The 1,680-nt window shown below is 34.5% G+C and overlaps 1 protein-coding gene across 1 annotated transcript; it reads right to left on the reverse strand.

Moving 5' to 3' along the window:
• Nucleotides 1-7: 7 nt before the first annotated feature.
• Nucleotides 8-1,523, reverse strand: NAEGRDRAFT_77008 (uncharacterized protein; the record flags this gene model as incomplete). The annotated part of the gene is made up of 2 exons (XM_002668036.1): nucleotides 8-520; nucleotides 568-1,523. Coding segments are annotated over 2 exons (1,467 nt in total), but the record flags the coding sequence as incomplete, so codon positions are not given.
• Between the last annotated feature and the right edge of the window lie 157 nt (nucleotides 1,524-1,680).

The raw sequence follows: 1,680 nt of genomic DNA on the forward strand, positions 1-1,680 counted from the left end.
GTAAAACAATGCTTTCATAGCTCGAGGCCCCTCCTTTTACACTAAAAAAAGAAATGACCTTCTCTGCCATCTCCTCATCCTCTATNTCTTGTAAGAATCCATAGGCAAGATTGGCTTTGCATTTTACCAAAAGATCCATTACCCTCTCTCTATATGTTTCCAACCCAAATGCTTTTATCAATGAAACTAAACTCTCAGCATCCAAGTTATTGCCACTCGAGGAAACTCTCAGTAAATCTTTGGCTAGCTCGGTATTATTCAATTTAATGACATACTTGGTCACCAGGGTTTTTTTAAAATATTTGTTTCGCAAAAACCTTGTAACAAAATCTGTAACTGTATCCAAAAGAGATGGATCTTGCTCGTACCGTGTCCACATATTTTCAAGTTCTTTCAAAGATTCTGTTTCTCCAATCTCCAGTGCCAATAAATGTTTGAAACGATTTGGACTAATTAAAATGCACGCACTGCTATACCACCTCGTTGCTCTTGCTCCTTCATTACCTGTATGTCCTTCGAACTGTTAAAATTCTCAATAAATATATTGTTTAAACTTTTAAAACTTACCTCGCTCTTTGAAACTGCAAGATTTTCCAATATATTTTCTGGAATAATAATGTTTTTGGAGATTTTAAATCTTCTTTTGATTTCCTCATTTCCCTGCTCACCCACAACATGAGTGATGGCAAAACTTGGTTCTGTCCAGAAATTATTATAACCACTTCCACCATCTTGTTGCTTTCTCATTATACCAAGCTTAATTCCAATACTGTTATATTTGGCATTGTATTGTTGGAGAAGTTGCATTAGATTGCTATCTCTTCCTTTGAGGCAATCGTATTTCAATCCTTCTTCAGAATATTTGTGTTCCAAGAGGTAGCACAAGAATGGTGTTTCAGAATCCCAGTTTTCCACAATTGAATTCAAGTTTTCAAAATGTGCTGATCGATCTACAACTGTTGGCTTGATTCCAGAAGCATAACAAACATTATAAACTAGACATAATCTGTATCCACTGGTCAACTTGGCCACCTTATGGTTACAATCACAATAAAAACTAAAGAAGAAAGGTTTAGATGAACCTTCTTTAGCAAACTCATAAGTTTCCTCTGAATCAGCATGTTGAACAATAATTTCACCACCCGAATAAAGAGATGGCAACTGCACCACAAGAGTGGCAAACATTTTGTCTTCCTTTTCTGTATCTCTATGAAAATCGAAGTGTCCTCCTTCCTCATATAACAATAATTTGTACAAACTATTTCGAACAACAACACTCGAATGAATGCCAAGTCCAGGTTTCACTTGTTTCTCCACCAAATTATCTATATATTGCTTCCAATGTTGATTTGTAATTCTGAATTGTGAGGGAGACAATTGCCATGTTTTCCTCACTGTTTCATCATAAATTGTCTTATCACCCTGTCCAAAAGGAGCCTTTTCAAAATATTGAATAATTTCAAAAGCTTGATTCTTGGTAATAATTGGCAATCGGATTGGTTTATAAATCTTTGTATTAACATCTTAATTCCAATTATAATAATTAATTAATACTAAATTATAAATTATTTAAATATATGATTCCGTACTTTTAGATGATGATGATGAGGTAACTGTTGCTGCTGTCGATGATGATAATGATGGCAATGAAGCCAAATCACAAAGTACTTCAATACCTGG

Source organism: Naegleria gruberi, assembly GCF_000004985.1.
Source record: "Naegleria gruberi genomic scaffold NAEGRscaffold_833, whole genome shotgun sequence".
In the NCBI taxonomy this organism is placed as follows: Eukaryota; Heterolobosea; class Eutetramitea; order Acrasida; family Naegleriidae; genus Naegleria; species Naegleria gruberi.